The sequence below is a fragment of the Electrophorus electricus genome, chromosome 8 (assembly GCF_013358815.1).
Source record: "Electrophorus electricus isolate fEleEle1 chromosome 8, fEleEle1.pri, whole genome shotgun sequence".
NCBI classification, from domain to species: Eukaryota; Metazoa; Chordata; class Actinopteri; order Gymnotiformes; family Gymnotidae; genus Electrophorus; species Electrophorus electricus.
Genome location: NC_049542.1, coordinates 17898231 through 17912013, shown reverse-complemented (window position 1 = coordinate 17912013; position 13783 = coordinate 17898231). Strand labels below are relative to the sequence as shown.

At 38.7% G+C, this 13783-nt stretch overlaps 2 protein-coding genes across 8 annotated transcripts; one reads left to right on the top strand and one right to left on the bottom strand.

Annotated features, from left to right (window-relative positions):
- Positions 1-387: 387 nt before the first annotated feature.
- ppt1 (palmitoyl-protein thioesterase 1 (ceroid-lipofuscinosis, neuronal 1, infantile)) lies at positions 388-3255 on the bottom strand. Of its 2 annotated transcripts, none has more exons than XM_027011666.2 (10): positions 3148-3255; positions 2633-2748; positions 2347-2456; positions 2137-2264; positions 1981-2051; positions 1600-1702; positions 1392-1482; positions 1104-1202; positions 946-1017; positions 388-717 (listed from the first exon to the last, which is right to left on the bottom strand). In XM_027011666.2, exons 1-10 carry the CDS (start codon positions 3165-3167, stop codon positions 595-597), a joined length of 933 nt encoding a protein of 310 aa, XP_026867467.2. In that variant the 5' UTR covers positions 3168-3255; the 3' UTR covers positions 388-594. The 2 variants fall into 2 exon arrangements, with proteins under 2 accessions (XP_026867467.2, XP_026867468.1); XM_027011667.2 differs by having other exon boundaries at positions 2633-2785; positions 3148-3254.
- Positions 3256-3397: 142 nt separating this feature from the next.
- On the top strand, positions 3398-10658 carry si:ch1073-513e17.1 (sialin). Of its 6 annotated transcripts, none has more exons than XM_027011683.2 (12): positions 3398-3813; positions 4307-4414; positions 4645-4724; positions 6927-7147; positions 7295-7528; positions 7688-7862; positions 8166-8284; positions 8748-8909; positions 9117-9249; positions 9322-9487; positions 9719-9809; positions 9927-10658. In XM_027011683.2, the coding sequence occupies exons 3-12, from the start codon at positions 4652-4654 to the stop codon at positions 10071-10073; spliced, it is 1521 nt and encodes a 506-aa protein (XP_026867484.1). In that variant the 5' UTR covers positions 3398-3813; positions 4307-4414; positions 4645-4651; the 3' UTR covers positions 10074-10658. The 6 variants fall into 6 exon arrangements, with proteins under 6 accessions (XP_026867484.1, XP_035385383.1, XP_026867486.1 ...); XM_035529490.1 differs by having other exon boundaries at positions 4285-4414; XM_027011685.2 differs by having other exon boundaries at positions 4251-4414; positions 7373-7528.
- The last annotated feature ends 3125 nt before the right edge of the window (positions 10659-13783 follow it).

Sequence of the window (13783 nt, the reverse complement as noted above, 5' to 3'; positions counted from 1 at the left end):
TATGAAGCATGTGTGGAGCTGTATAATCGCTGAGTCATTATATGCTGATTATTCAGTTTGGATGCACGCTGTTGTGCTGTTCTCCAGCGTGTTATGTTTTTGTTTAAAATTCTTGGAACATGCATCAAAATACGTTCAATTCAACTGGTCAGCTTAAACATTCATTCGCCATTGCATATAACTTAATTTGTAGAAAGTAACATTTACATAGCACTCTGCTTTTTTAATGGTGCCTTTAGTGTGTTCATACAGTGAGCCGCACATTTTGTAATCATGACGTAGTCTTAAAGTTAACTTGATGCTTACTTTTTTTACTCAAATGTAAAACATTTAAAACTCCACTCCATTAGATGAAGCACATAAATGAAGACCCATTAAGGCGTGAGGTTCTTAAAATGTTACTTTTTATTTGCTGATAAATGAATTCTGTTATGCCCAAACCCAGGTCATCTTAATAAAATGATATCAGTGCAAAAAAACAGAAAGAGCTGACTTACTCTGTAAGATGTCATTAGCTTCATGGACATAAAAACTCAACGTAATAACACAGCATGTGTGCAAAATGACTGCATGCTACCAGTATTTGTTGAGGGATTAACGAAGATAGGGGAGTAACGTGGCATTAAACCACGCTCGACTGAACTGCAAGTGATCTCCTTCACTAGCTAGAAACACCAGCTTTCCTGCTTTATCCATTTCTGCCAAGCCCAGACGATCCTACAAAACAACAAATTAGACTATGATAGCTACTAGTCAAATTTCTCCTGCTAAAAACAGAGTGAGGAAACTGAAGCTTTAAGGCTTCCAGGTAGAATTACATTCTTCCGATCACGCTTGTACTTGAAGCTTCTCATCATTGATATTTAAACATTCTAAATATGTAGAAAGTTTCAATAGAAAAGACAAAATTAATTTACACAAGAACGGAGCATGAACAGTGCTCACCTCTTTATACAGAGTGCTTTCCTGTAAAGTCTCAGCCTTCTCTGCTTGACCAGTTTTGAAGAAACCAAACCACTGTAAGGGAAAAGATTTAGTACACGTAGAACCTCATAACTTGAGCTATGTTTGGATGAATAGATTTTTAATGTTGTGTGCATTACCTCTGAGACCACAGGGTCCACTACACTGTCCTGTAGAAACTTAACCATGACAAACTTCTTCAGAGACATGAGGTTCTTCTTGTAGGTGTCATTCACCACCTTTACGTTACAGTAATGATTAAGTACAGAAAAGGATTGAAAATACTAATCTAGTTCTACATAATCACGCAATCACACATTCTCATCCTATATTTAACAGAACTTCGAAAGAATGAGTTGGGAGTATGGGGAGGGGACGAGTCCTTTGAAATTGTTTTCTGCTGCATCCTGTTTGAATAAAACACTTACCCGCTCCTGATTTATATCAGCAAGGAAGAGGCTATGCTGTATGTACAAGTCATCATTGAGGGGATCGTGCCAGTACTGTGCCTGCACCAAACTAAATACAAAGTAAAATACATATTATATTAATAACCAATAATTTGTTTGGCCAGAAACGATCACTGTCTGTGTCTAAAGTGAAGTTATTATCTGAAAGAAAAGGTCAGTGTCTCACTGTTTTTGGACTGCATCTGTGTATGCCCCCGAGTTCAATTTCTTTCGGATCCAATCACAAATATAAGAGCTCTCACCAGGGCATCGAGGCAAACCATAAACTCCTACGAAGTAAACAATTAGAACAAATCCAGGAAAGGAGCAACAGTACATGAATGCAACATTCTAGGAACTTCAACTTGAGTCAATTCGAACAATGTCTATGCAATAACAAAATATTTCAAAAACAAAATATGCAACAAAATTCTAAAACATTTGAATGGCAAATATATTTCAAGTGGAAAAAAAGTCATTGGGCTGATCAATTCAGGTAATGAAATTTAGTTTAGTTTTTTTTGGTTTTGGGGCAGGTTTGCAAGTTACATATTAAGAGCCATTTTACCTTGATGCTGTCCACCAACAGAGATCAGAGTGTTCATTGGAGGATATGGGCATCTCTGTGCCACAGCACGTCTAATGAGAAAGAGAAAAGCAAGTTGAGCCGTTTTTGTATGCCACTTCTTATAGAACATTCTGATTCCACGAAATAAGCACTCACAGAAACTGTGCTCCCTGGGAGAAGCCCATTGCATTGTAACCCGCTTTCAGTTTTGGGTCCTGTCCTAGTTTGTCACAAGCAAAGGCTACTTGCTCATTAACATCCATAAAAAAGCTATTTTCGGTATCCTGAAACACAGAGGGTAAAGACAAGAGACTGCAATAGTGTGTTGTTTATTTTGAAAAGAAATCAAAAATTGTCACAAAGTACCTGAACTACATTCTTGCCAATCATAAGAGACAGCACATATATGCCGGGCACTTCCTCCTCCACCATCTTCTTTATTGAGCCCATGCTCAAAGGGTTGCAGCAGTTGTCCCCTACTCAGACAAATAGTTCTGAGTAAGTGCAAGGCCTACAATCTTTAGGCCAAGCAAACATGTTAACGAGTTTACTTAGCACGCAGCTTCAAACGGCAATAACAGTACAGGCGTTAAATTCACGTAACCCTTGTACATGTGACAACAAAGACAGCGAGCGCTCGCGCGAAAGTTACCCATCCCGTGCCAGAGAACCAGAGGGGTGGAAACGCTGGACCCTCGAGCTGCAATCGAGAGCAAAAGCAGGAATCCCACGAACAATCCCGAGTCCATGGGTGGTTTCACCGGTCCTCTAGATGTGAACGCAGACCATCTACGCTATTTAAATGCTTTACAAGGCAAAACAAATCACACGCTAGTTCCCGAAATGAGAAATCCCCGCAAACAAAAAAGGGAACACGAGATATACTAGAGGTTACAAGAAGAGAGAAACAGTGAAAATTATTTCTAGTTACAAATAGGTGAACAGCATCCTCCGTGACGCACGTTATTGTCAAGAACAGGGTCCATTCTTCCGTTTTCTGTGTAGCTATCTTAGGTTTAATTTGCCCTCTACGTTTATGAAAATATACAAAACTGCAGTATTGCCTACTTCCTTCGCGTGATTACATTAATGAGAAGCCATAACTCTATAACCAAATGCTAAAAGTTTTACAAAAAGCAAACAGCTGCTAAAATGTAGTTAACTTACCTTAATGGACCCTGAGCCATATAGGGAGATTGCTCTGACTGTATCGAATGTTAAATAATCACGTGATAGGAGCAAAACAACTGAACAACTCCGTTGGATATCTGTAAACATTTGCAGACCATGATGTGACTGTATGAACCCACAATCATTTAAAGCAGTCAATCCAGTTCATTTATAATGCAGTGTTGCGCTGCGCAGGAAATGATGCACGTAAGCGCCCAACGCTCATCATGTGACATTTGCAGCAAAATAAGGAAGTTGTGTGTGCCTTTCAGTCATATACTGCATGATTTCGTTCTACTATTTACAAACGATATGTAGTTAGACCTTAGCAGCAATTAATATTTGAAAGTTAGCAGTTTTGCGAAGAAACGCGTTCCATTCAATTATCCACAACTCTCAACAGGACTGTTACGAGGTTTTACAATGTAATATAACAGCTACAAATTTTAGTTAGATCTCGCAGACGATACGTGCAAATTCGATCAATTCTAAATTTACATTATTTTCTTTTGTCTGTACCTTTACTTTGTCTGGTACGAAAAAAGATATATAAATAATTTTGTTTAATGTACCAATGCCTTATTTTAGCTATGTTTGAAAATGTAAGATAAATTGAAAGATTGTATCTTTACGTCAGCGATTGTTTAGATTGTCGGCTTTCTGGTAAGAATGTATTTTCTTTGACATCTTATACTTTACTTATGGACATTTGTTTTAGCCTATCGGGAATATTCGTTAGACTTTTTCTAAATTTACTGAAAGAACGTATGTAGTTTTTGAAGTTGCGTTCTGTGACCAAAATAAGTGATGAATTTAGGTATAAATGGGTTAAGTCTTGTGTGTCAGATGAATTTTATGAGCTACTTCCTATGAGGTGCTTTCACATATCTCTCATCCCCTAATAAAAAAAGTTTATATTGACATGGTCACATGTGTTTTCTTATGCAGTCAGAAGATTCTTGAACATTATCTCTATGCTATACAAAACTGAGCAAGTGGGGCTGTTCAGACTGCTAAGATTTTTATTTGTATTATTGAAATGGACATGTATTTGGATCTTGAAACTTGCCTCTGAAAATTGGATTAATTACGTCATACAGCATGTCAACCACAAATTTTCCTTTCACACACAAGAGGAAGTGTGATTGATTTGCAGTGGGCACATTGACCTTCAAACAACAACAACAAAAGACGTCCAGGTGAATTTTTGGATTGGAACCTAGCCATAGCCTGGAGCCTGGAGCTTGGAGCCAGTCATTTTAAAGTAAGTTACTAATCAGTGCAACTGGGCAGCCTTTGTAAAATAATTACAACATGGTTCATCAGAACTATTCAAATGTGGATGTGTACATTGAAGCGGGTTGTTTCTCAATTTGAAAACGATTTTTCTGAAGTTCTCTTGCTTCAGAAATCAGCTGACTGTGTGGTAAACTGATTTCTGTTCTAGTAAGCACTGTTCTGCATTTGACGTATTGCCATGCCCCTGCCGTATAGGTCTTCCATGAACTCTGCTGTGGAACACCAGAATGAGGAACACACACCGCTGCTGCAGAAACAAGCAGGCAAACACTCAGGTTTGTTTCTGATCTTCTTTGCAAACATTCAGTGTGAGAATCCCTGTGAATGGGGGTTTAATCAGAATAGCTGAAAACCATATTCCAATTTCTAATGGATAAATTCATCATTTTTGGTTAGATGTGTTCATCTTGACAAGGTCTTCTTTTGTGATATATTTAAAAGTAAATATTCATACCAAGCTGCTTTATAAAGTTTTAGTTTTGGCCACCATCCTGCTTCCTAATCCTAAACCCCACTGGTCTAGCACAAAGAGAATGATCTGCTATTTTTTGCTATGATTTGCTATTTTTCCTGATCCTGTCAATTTTCTGTTGTACAGAACAACTGAGCTATAAGAGTGTTGTATAAAGTAGCAGGTTGTTGTTAAAGTGTAACAATTATGAGCAGTATCCATATGTGTTCCTAGAACTTTATTGGTCAAATGTCCAGTTCGAAGTTGTGATGTTGAGCATTGTCCAGTGCATCAGTGTAGTTGTGAAACTACTAGCATTTTATTGCTGTCAGAGAAAACGAGTAGCTATGGCGTGGAATATGGAACCAGTCAGATATTTATTAGGGTTACTGCATGAGGGAAGAAACTACTTCTGTGTCTGGAAGTTTTAGTATACATGGTTTGTTATTTCTTGCGGGAGGGGAGGCGAGGAATCAAAAAAGGTTGTGTTCAGGGTGTGAGGTATCTGTAAAGATTTTGCCTGCCTGTTTCCTGATTTATGAGGAGTACAAGTTCTGGAGAAGGGATGCTGTCCTTATGATTCGCTTCAGTCTGTTCCCATCCTGTTTATTGGCTTGAGGATGATGGATGTACACAGGATGGATTCAGTGACTGCAGTGTAGAACTGGATCAACAGCTCCTGTTGTAGACCATATTTCCTCAGTTGTCACAGGAAGTACATCCTCTGCTGGGCCTTTTTGAGGATGGAGTTGAAGTTGGTCTCGCATCTGAGGGTTTGGGTAATGGTAGTTCCCAGAAACTTGGAAGGTCTCCACACTTGAAGGTCTCCACAGAGCTGTTGGCTATTGTGAGGGGAAGCAATGTCGAGGGATTTCTCCTAAAGTCCACTATCATCTCTGCAGTCTTTGGTGCTGTTGTGTTGCAGTCTGAAGAACTTGGATCTGAACGCACTTGATATTCAGCATAACAGAGTTGACACCATCTTGGATGAGTTCAATGTCATCTGCAAACTGCAGGAGTTTATGGGTCCCTGAGGTTCAGTCGTTCAGTCAGAAAGAATGGGGTAATGGGGAAAGGACACATACCTGGGGAGAGATATCTGTATACCAGAAATAACACCCTGCAACCTCACCTTCTGTTTGCTGAATGTCAGGAGGCTGACAGGAAGCTCCATTGTCATGAAGCTCCATTGACAAATAGGGGGATAAAGTGAGCTGGGAGAGTTTAGAGGAAAGTATTTTTGGAATGATGGCATTAAACACTTAGCTGGCCCACAAACAGGATCCTTGCATATGTCCCTGGGTAAGTCAAGGTCTTGCAGGATGCAGTGCAGTGCCATGTTGACTGTGTCATCCAATGACCTGTTTGCCTGGTAGGCAAACTGCAGGGACTCCAGGCAGTGTCCTGTGACAGTCTTTGGGTGGGACAGCACCAGTAGTCCGAAGGCCTTCATGAGCACAGATGTCAGAGCAACAGGCCTGTAGTCATTCAGGCTTGTGATGGGGTTTTCTTGGGGACCAGGATGATCGTGGAGCATTTAATGCAAAAGGGGACTTCACTCAACTCCCGGCATCTGCTGAATATGTGTATGAAGATTAGACCAGTTGGTCAGCACAGGTTTTAAGATGGGTGGGGGAGATACTATCTGGACCTGGTGCTTTCCTGGCTTTTTTCTATGGAAGAGCCAGGATGCATCCTCTTCACATATCTTTAGTGCAGTCTGAGTGTTGGGGTGTTGTCAGATGTTTAATGGGGACTGTTATCGTTGAACTGGAGTGGATGAGGAGTGTAAATTCGCCTTCCTCAAACGTGCAGTAGAAGATATTTACGTCATAAGCCAGGTCTTTGTTTGCCTCATCAGCTTCTTTTAGTCACTCTGATCAGCTTCTGTCAGGGAATTCCTGGCCTGCTTGTAGAGGGCTCTGTCCACTTCTGTAGGCATCCTTATCTTACAGAATTACTTAATTTACTAAATAATTTTAAAGTGCAAATTTCAAATGTCATATATAAGTTGTATGTGTAACAGTGCCTCCCAAATGCTGCTCTGTACGATCCAATCTGGCCTTCATGATGTTCCTCGGCTTTGCTGTGGTGTATGGTCTCCGCGTCAACCTCAGTGTTGCCATGGTCGCCATGGTCAATGCAACTAATGGGCAGCCAACATCCAATGGCAGTGAAGAGAAAGAATGCCCAGCACCCTCTGGTCCTTCTAACACCAGCCACCAAAATCCAGATCAGCCAGATGGGGTGAGTGTTTTCAGTCTACTCTGGCAGTATACATGTACACATACACTCTATTTTTGGTTGTTTTGCATAGAGCCCATAATGCAATAATACTCCGCAGTACTCTTTCAGGTTATCAATTCATAAGCACACACTCATATGCTCTTCCAGGTGCCACAGTACTCATGGGATCCTGAGACACAGGGAATGCTGCTTGGTGCATTCTTCTTTGGGTATCTTTTCACCCAGATTCCTGGAGGCTACCTGTCAGGCCGCTTTGGGGGAAGCATCTTCCTGGGAGGGGGGGTTCTGGGCACGGCAGTGCTCACCCTCCTCACCCCACTGGCAGCCCAGCTTGGGCCCTCGTGGTTGTTTGCGCTACGGGCCTTGGAGGGATTTGGAGAGGTGAGAAAACCTCAAAGTTTTTTATTATTATTATTCTGAGAAACAAATTTGATCTCACCTTCTTCATATTCTTGCTCAATTCATTTTCATGTAGCAGGAGAAATGTTGAAGTGTGTGTGTGTGTGTGTGTGTGTGTGTGTGTGTGTGTGTGTGTGTTAGGGTGTGACATTTCCTGCTCAGATGGCCATGTGGGCTTGCTGGGCTCCTCCACTAGAGAGAGCTCGTCTGACCACGTTCTCTGGAGCAGGGTCCAACTTTGGTGCCTTCGTTGCTCTTCCTCTCACTGGCTTCATCTGCAACAGTCTGGGTTGGCCTGCAGTTTTCTATTGCTTTGGTAAATAGTTATCAATTGTGTCTGCAGATTTGCAAACCAACCCAGCTAAGGTCTCAAATGGCAAATGATTTTACATCTATATACACCTCACAGTAAATCCATGTTAACATCCTAATGACATCCTGTACTAAAACCAGAACATGCAGCTCTCTGCAGTAACTAAACCTTAATTGAATAAAGGTGAAATGGGACCTGTTCAACATTCTAGTGCAGTTTAGGAGCAAAATGTAAGGTTATTCACTGAGGCATTTTGGTGAATCACCGACGTAGAAATTGATCTCTATTCTCACGTTTCACCACCAGGAGGAGCTGGGTGTCTTTGGGCAGTGCTATGGTTCATCCTGGTGTCAGATGAACCTCGCACACATCGAAGAATAAGTGACCAAGAAAAAGATTACATAATCAACTCTATAGGTTCAGAGGTATTGCATATTAAAGTATTCCATGGATAAACTGAGTTAGAAACAGGAAGCAGAAAAGAGCACAGAAAAGGACAGCTTTTAGTACTTGTTCAACTGAGTTTATTGTTTGGCCCATAAAGCATGTTTGAATCGATCATCTAAGATGATATTACTGTCTTACCCCTCAGTTACTAGGCATTTAATTGTTGGTTAAAGTTTGTATTTTATTTTATTTGTTTTTGATAAATATCATTGTTAATGGTACCTGAAGTTAATATTTATTTTATCAGAAACTGTATAGTGTATACTATGTATATAGTGTACACTCATGTCTAAACATCATAATGAATTATTACACCAAATTTGCATGTATATTATTTGTTGTTGTTAATTAATTAATAATTATGTCATTATCATATTTTTAGATAATGATGATGACTGTTATGGTATGGTGAGAGTTCGTCTTCTCTTCCTTCTTGTGCAGGGTGGCTCTCATGGTTGGTCAGTACCTCTGCTGCCCATGCTGTTATCGGTCCCCCTGTGGGCTATCATCATTACACAGATGTGTGCTAATTGGTCATACTACACTCTGCTTACCTCTCTGCCTACCTACATGGATACAGTGCTGCACTTTGACCTGCGCCAGGTTAGACTTCAGTTGGTTAGATTTTAGTTGTGAATTTGGACCCATAGACCACAAATTGGTGTTAGGCAGAACACCCCAGTAAGACTGGACCTGTGTAATATATCATTTCAGTGGGAATTTGGCTTTCCCAAAAGAGACGAGATAACCAATGTGCATAATCTGAGAATAAATGTGACCTCACATTGTCTCACGGTGTGTGATGTGTAGAACTCCTTCCTGTCGGCGCTGCCCTACCTGGGTGCCTGGTTGTTCTCTATATTGTCTGGTGTACTAGCAGACAGCCTCCTGGAGAGGGAGATACTGAGCATAACAACTGTTCGCAAAATCTTCACTCTTGTAGGTCAGTAATTGCTCAGTTTTGAGATCACTACATTTCATCATGAGATAAATATGTTCTCTCAACTGTGTGAAGAAATTCGTGTTTCCATAGGTCTGCTGTTGCCCGCGGGGTTCCTGTTTGCTGTGGGATTCACAGGGTGCAGTAGCACCCTGGCTGTGACCTTTCTCACTGTGTCCACTACTATTGGTGGCATCAGCGCTGCTGGGGTTTTCATGAACCAGATTGACATTGCTCCTCGGTACTGACTGTAGGATCTGCTCTGCACCTCCTTGTTTATCCTGCTCATTTACTTCCCAAGTGTTCCCTTCCCCAATAGTGTTTGGGTATGAACATAGATGGAAAACACAAAACAGTTATTTCTTTCCAATTATCTTCATATCCAGTTATTTTTTGCCTTTTGCAACAGAATGTTACATTCTTTGTTGCCTTTTTCCCTTATTTTCTAACTTTCCATCTGCTTTGGACTCAGGTATGCAGGCATGCTGCTTGGGATCACAAACACTTTCGGGACCATCCCAGGAGTTCTTGCACCAATTGCAGTGGGTCACCTTGCCAAAAATGTAAACTGCTATTCCATAACATATCCAGAAACACTGCACAAAATACTGAGTAGGCATACTTGACAAAATATTAAATTAAATTATTAAATTAGCGTCTCCTTCCCTCTTTCTCAACAGCGCTCTCTTGTGGGTTGGAGGAATGTGTTCTGTTTGTCAGCAGGAGTGAGTGCCATTGGAGCCCTCGTTTTCACATTATTTGGCAGCGGAAGGATCCAGAGGTGGGCAGTGAGAGAGCATGGAACAGATGCAGACAGAGAGCACTAGACATGTTGTGGTTATGGACTTTACTTATAAGTGTACTGCTTGATTATGAACATGTGGTGTTAAATTTAAATAAATGAAGCAACATTCATTAATGTTATAATAGGAAGAAATATTAATTTTTAAAATTTTTACGTTTAATTTTAAATGGGCATTATTATTATAATGCTGCACACTTTTACATTCAGTCAGCGCAACGGTATGAGTTGTAAGAATAAATAAATGCATTTTTTCTCCTTAATGTTAATGTTTAATGAGTTGTAATATGTAATGTGTAATGAAGTATTATGTCTTTGATATAAAATATTTGTATAATGGTATAAAGGGATTTGCACAAGGTTTTAATTTTTGCTAAATATTTTGCAAAACAAATTTTAAGTCAATAAGCTTTAAGAAATAAGCTGTACCTCACCTATCCCTTTAGAATATAGCAGTTACTTAAGACTGTGATTTTTCTAAGCAACTTTTTATACCAATATTATTTGAGGAAATCTTTGTAGAAACATTGTAAATTTTATTTTGCCTCTGTCTGAAAGAAAGTGAAATTATTTTGGTCAATTTTATTATTAAAAAATAATTTCCACTTTGTTTTGTATTGATTATTAATCCTGAGATGCTATTTAGTTTGCAGTAATTGCTGTAAATATCTGTGTATCTTTTTAGTTTACATTTTATTGAACTTTTCCATATAACAAAAAGCTATTTTTGTTATCCTCAAGATGCAACAGTGCTATATTTTAAGTATGTAGGACCCCAAATAACAAATACATACACTGAATAAATGTAATAACTAAAACATTTAAAAACTTTCTCCTTTAAAAGAAACATATTTGATGGGAAAGTATTTTCTACAAATATAACGAATAAGACTGATCTGTTTTTCTGTGTCTTTAGGACTTCCCTTTTGTTGTATGATGATCAACCTCTGCTTTTTTATAATAATCAAGGGCAACATTGCTGTTTACATATTTAACATCCAGTCATCCTGTGGTGAATTATGGTCTTACGGGGACTCCACCCCCTGTGGAATCAGAATGGGTCGTTTCAGTTGTAATGTTAATAAACCATGAAACTTATAGAACGCTTTTAACATTCATGCAGTGCTACCTAGAGGGCGCCTGACAAAAAAAACAAAAACCGGCCACTCGAGGCCATCAACCTTTTAGGTTTATCAGATCCTGGTTTATGAATTCTTATGCAGACATTACGTTGGTAGTAACGATATACGTTTTAAATAACGTAATAAATGCTACATAAGAGTACATCATTATCTTTAATAAATTATTATTTTTCGATTAATGCATTACTCTAGTACACTATAAACATTACGATTACGTCATACCACCAGACCGGTTTAGCAAATGACCCGGATATAATCTTTTGCAGTAACCGCACTCGAAACTACACAATAAGAGCAGGGTGCATTACGAATACCAATAGCTTGATTTTCATGGCGTAATAGTTTGTAAGTAGACTAGGTGTTCTCGACAAATCAGTTTATTTACGCGTAAATCATTTATGTATGAATTAAGTGGTATCACCGTTACCTAACATCTGCTAATTCCTCTCCATTTACAAATTATTGAGAAAATAAAAATTCTGTCTATCAGTCCACTACAATTCAAAAACATTAATCTTTTTCTATCTTGTACAGTAATTGTATAACTCCACCTGGTTCTACTTAGTTCGATATTCAGAAATCCATGAGATAACATTTGATTATAAAATGCCGTTATTACGTTGACATATTCATTCTGTGAGACACCCTATTTTCTCACTAATTTAAATCTCGCTTTGTGTCAAATCTCTGATGGGCTAATTTATGTAAGTTAGTTTTAGTTGACTACAAATATTTCCATAAGTTGTTGTTTTGCTATTTATCAAAATTATTTATTTGGTATTTAGTATTTTGTTAATGTAAGATGTGAGGTGCTACTTTTTCTTTAGCTTTTTCTCTACTTTTATGTAAGTAAGATGTGCATTTATCATCTGAGGTAGCAAAGTGACCCACAATTCGTTTTGTTTGTTTGTTTGTTTGTTTGTTTGCTTGCTTGTTTTTAAACTAAAAAGTTAAATACATTTACCTTCTTGATATGGTTCTTAGTTCTGAAATTAGTATAGCCTACTTGTCTTGTATCTGTATGTGTTTGTCAGAGGGGCCAGGGTGGCTCTTCCTTTCAAACAGTGCGAAACATGAATTTTTGCACTTCAAAAGCATTACAAAAGCATTTATTTGCAGTTTGAATTTTCAGACAGTTACACAGCATGCTCACACATGCATATGAGTATCACTCCTCTTAAAAATCACACCTCAATACAAAGTTTAATGTAATTAAATTAGCAAGTGTGAGTGCCTTGTTTCTATCTAGCTATTGAGTAGTAAATGAGCAATTTAACTGGGATTATTTTCTAAACGTACTCTCTGTTAAAGATTTGGCATTTTATTCAAATAATTCCATCAATGGCTCAGAGCTCAGTGTTGGCATGACAGTTTTCAGAATTGCGGAAAATATTTGGTTTCTTTTTTAAATATACTGACAGTCAAGAAAATCACATAAGTAATGATTTGAACTAATAATAGACTTGTTTGACCAGAAATTATACGATGTCCTGGCTTGATATTTTTATGATGGCATAGGAAGTTTATTTTGTTATACTTTGTCTATAGGAAAATTCTAGGACTGCCACTAATTGTTATTATAATTCTTGTTATAATTCTTGTTATAACTGCCTTCACATAGGTAAAGCCGAATTGGTTATTGCATTAAATGGCACATATATCTGACACATCCCAAACTATATAATCACGTTTTAAAACTATGTTTTCTCTTTTCTATCACAGACTGTGATAACATGAGTAAGTTGAACATTATTACTAGAATTGTATTATAATAAAAATTTGAAATATTAGACTTCACACGTTTAACTTGCTTTCCTTATGAATTAGTCCTGCAGGGAAAGGCAAGGCTGATTCCCTTCTTCTCCAATTGCATGCCTAAATACTAAAGTCCTGCCAGCCCTTGACACACATCCAGTCTGGCTTTGCTCCTCCCCCACCCCTTCCAAATATTTGAATTCAAAAGCCTTAGTCTACTCTGACAGGATTTGAGAAACATAACTCTGCTAATTTGTATTAGCGTGCTAGTACAGTTTAAACCCTCTGTGTTACCCAGGCATGTTATAGCCAAAATGGCATGGTCTGATTTTTGGTGTGGTTAAGCCAAAGCTAATAGAGGACAAAGGTTACATTAAGTTGTGATGTCTTGCAGTGAGAGGGAAAATGGGACGTGCTGAGTAATGTGTGAACACGGATCGTTGGATGTCAAGAGAGTCCAAAGACATCTGCAGACTCACCCTCTCACTGATCTGAGAGTGGGAAAGAAGTAGAAGAGAGTCTGCCCTACTATCTCAATGCAGACAGCACAGTGGGAGGCAACTTTTGCAGTCCAGCACTGTGACAAATTCTTATCAGCATCAGTCATATGACTGCCTCTTTTTCTCTTGGTTCATTGCCAAATGTCTTGAAATTAAATGTTAAAAACAACAATATGAAAATTACATTTGGTAGACATTTTTATCAGTATGACAGTAAATGTGCTCCCTGGGAAACAAACCCCTGGCCTTTTTGTTGCTAGCACTTTGCTCTACCTGCTCCTACAGGTACTACTAGGATTTTCCAGCCCTAAAGTGAATCTTTGTTTCCATATGTTTTA

Excerpts from the sequence above, each read along its gene's own strand:
- ppt1 (XM_027011666.2), bottom strand. The coding sequence starts at position 3,167 with ATGGCTCAGGGTCCATTAAG. Across the intron at positions 2,749-3,147 it reads ATGGCTCAGGGTCCATTAAG|AGGACCGGTGAAACCACCCA; the intron begins GTAAGTTAACTA and ends GTTCACATCTAG. Across the intron at positions 1,703-1,980 it reads TGTTGGTGGACAGCATCAAG|GAGTTTATGGTTTGCCTCGA; the intron begins GTAAAATGGCTC and ends TTTACTTCGTAG.
- si:ch1073-513e17.1 (XM_027011683.2), top strand. The coding sequence starts at position 4,652 with ATGAACTCTGCTGTGGAACACCAGAATGAGGAACACACACCGCTGCTG. Across the intron at positions 4,725-6,926 it reads ACAAGCAGGCAAACACTCAG|TGCCTCCCAAATGCTGCTCT; the intron begins GTTTGTTTCTGA and ends TATGTGTAACAG. Across the intron at positions 7,863-8,165 it reads TGCAGTTTTCTATTGCTTTG|GAGGAGCTGGGTGTCTTTGG; the intron begins GTAAATAGTTAT and ends TTTCACCACCAG.